Source organism: Mus caroli, chromosome 2, assembly GCF_900094665.2.
Source record: "Mus caroli chromosome 2, CAROLI_EIJ_v1.1, whole genome shotgun sequence".
Lineage (NCBI taxonomy): Eukaryota > Metazoa > Chordata > Mammalia > Rodentia > Muridae > Mus > Mus caroli.
This window is the reverse complement of record NC_034571.1, coordinates 24,544,519-24,546,876: the sequence shown is the minus strand read 5'-3', so window position 1 is coordinate 24,546,876 and position 2,358 is coordinate 24,544,519. Positions and strand designations below refer to the sequence as shown.

The 2,358-nt window shown below is 46.7% G+C and overlaps 1 protein-coding gene across 6 annotated transcripts in view; it reads right to left on the bottom strand.

Moving 5' to 3' along the window:
* The window catches only part of Tsc1 (TSC complex subunit 1), a 49,456-nt gene that overhangs the window by 13,858 nt on the left and 33,240 nt on the right, over positions 1 to 2,358 (bottom strand). For all 6 annotated transcript variants that reach the window (XM_029472119.1, XM_029472112.1, XM_029472133.1 and 3 more), the window contains exons 13-15: positions 1,690 to 1,750; positions 1,182 to 1,286; positions 393 to 951 (exon numbers count right to left, since the gene is read on the bottom strand). In XM_029472119.1, coding sequence (XP_029327979.1) covers positions 393 to 951; positions 1,182 to 1,286; positions 1,690 to 1,750 — 725 coding nt within the window. The remainder of the gene's footprint in view (positions 1 to 392; positions 952 to 1,181; positions 1,287 to 1,689; positions 1,751 to 2,358) is intronic.

Below are 2,358 nucleotides of genomic sequence, written 5' to 3'. Positions count from 1 at the left end.
TCTCTGTGTAGCCCTGGCTGTCCTGGAACTCACTCTGTAGACCAGGCTGGCCTCGAACTCAGAAATCCGCCTGCCTCTGCCTCCCAAGTGCTGGCTATCACGTCAATTTTGAGTCTGCTTTCCAGAGAACAAGGTGCAAACCCTCACTGGGGCATCCCCACAGAAGAGGCACAGAATGGCCTGCACTGAAGACTTATTTACATTACACATGGACACTATCCTCCTCACAGATCATCCCAGGCTCTACACACACAAAAGCAACAAGAGGAGGCTGACTAAGAAAGCACAAGACAACAAGCTGCCTTGGGTATAGGTGGACAGGGTAGCTCTGCTCTGTTCTCATGGTCTTGTGCTGTCTAAAACAGTCAAGTCAACAGCATGGCCTGGCTTACCTGCTCAGCTCCTTGCTGTGCGCACCTGCTCCCTGCTCTATCAGTCTGTCCAGTACTTCCATTGGGGAGGTAGAGGGCACACAGTCTTCCTCAGGGTTTCCTTTCACTTTCTTCAACAGCTCCTCAGTCTTCTTGCTGACAAAGTGACAGGCAGTCTTTGGCAAGGCCACCTCAAAGAGATGATCATATGGGGGAAGCTGCCCACTTCCAAAGCTCACTCCCCTCTGAGGTGGAATTTTGCAAGGGCTGGGAGTGAGGATACTGGTCTCCAGAGAAGTCTGGCGATCCCTGTCCCCAGCGGGACTGGCATCAGCACTGCCAGAGGGTGGGTCTATGGGAGTAAAGGCTTGCTTTGGTGTGTCAGGCCCATGTTTGTCCAGGGAGGAGTGCAAAGGCTCAGGGTTCACGCTGGAGCCCTGAGTCCCAGAGGCTGCCGAATGAGTCTTCCGCTGAGAACCAGAGAGACTGTCTCGGTAGAAGGGAGAGTCAAAGCCCCCTCGAGGAACTACAGGATCCGCCTCTGCAGTAGTGATCTCAGAAAGCTCTTTAGATATTGCAGCTGAAATGAAGGTGGGGAGACAAGGGAGCCCTGTAAACACTCAGCCAGGCGAGTGGGCTTGGGTTTGTGCACTACAGGGAACGTTCGTTGGCATTCCTTTCCCTGTACATGCTGGAACCAACACCACCTTTCACCCCAACACACAAAAGTCAAGCAAGCCTGAATTCTGACTCTCAAGCTCAGGTCTGAGACAGGACACTCATCACCTTGCAGCCGCCCACAAATGTTACCTTCTTCCTTATCTTTCTCTATGCTGTCTTCCTCAGAAGCCAGATCACCTAGGAAATCAGGTAGGTTCCTCAGAGTAACAGAACCTGTGCTTCCAGGTGGATCCTCTGCAGAGAGAGAGAGAGACAACTCATGTCAAAATGGCTAACCCTGGAAGCACAAAGGCATGACACTGCATACACATCTGCAGCAGTTCTTCCAGATGAGCAGAGAAAGTTAGGACCACTACAAAAGATGGAGAACTTACACATCATTTGCAAAGGTTCCAAACCCAACCCCATAAAAAGCATGGTTCTCAGGCCGTAATGTCTCTGATAACAGATAAAACTACCTGCTCAGAGAAGATGCACTTTAGGCAGTAGCTTGACAACCTTCTAATACTGGTGTCTCATACCCCTGGGAGTCAGCAGAGGTGCCGTCCCAGAAAATCCTTCCACCTAGCTTAGCTTTTAAGTTACAGAGTTCAATGCAAAGAGGCAAGCAAGGCCCATCATTACCCAGGGAGTTTACCTAATCCTCGGTCGTTTGACTGTCTGTGAAGGTAAGGCCTTGAGGAATCTGTTCTTTCTTCCTGAAATGGAAGCACATTGAAAATGCTGGGCATGTTCTGTGTCACAGAGTAATAGAATTTAAAGGTTAGTTTAGTGAACTGCTGGACTCCAAGATCCCTTTAGAATCTTAAAAAAGATCCTTGATGATCCCTGTCCCCAGAAGGACTAGCATCAGCACTGCTGGAGGGTGGGTCTATGGGACTTGCTTTGGTGTGTCAGGCCCATGCTCTTAAGTACTGGCTATTCTTCCAGAGGATTGAGGTTTGACTCCCAGGACCCACATGGCAGCTTACAACCATCTAGAACTCCGATCAATAAGGTACATAGAAGTATCTGATGCTTTCCTCTGGCTTCTGTGGGCACCAGGCACACAAACACTTATACACATAAAATAAATACAAATATTTTATATATATATATATAATATTTGTATTTATTTGTACATATATATGTATATGGAGGTTCTTTTTGTATGGTTAAATCTACCAAAAATAATGTTTCACATGAAATTGAAACAGAAATTAAAGAAAACTTACTAACTTCAAAATACAACTATGTCATGTTAATGCATATAGCACACTTTTATAAAAAAAAATGCATTTTCTTTTTTTTTTTTTTTGGTTTTTCG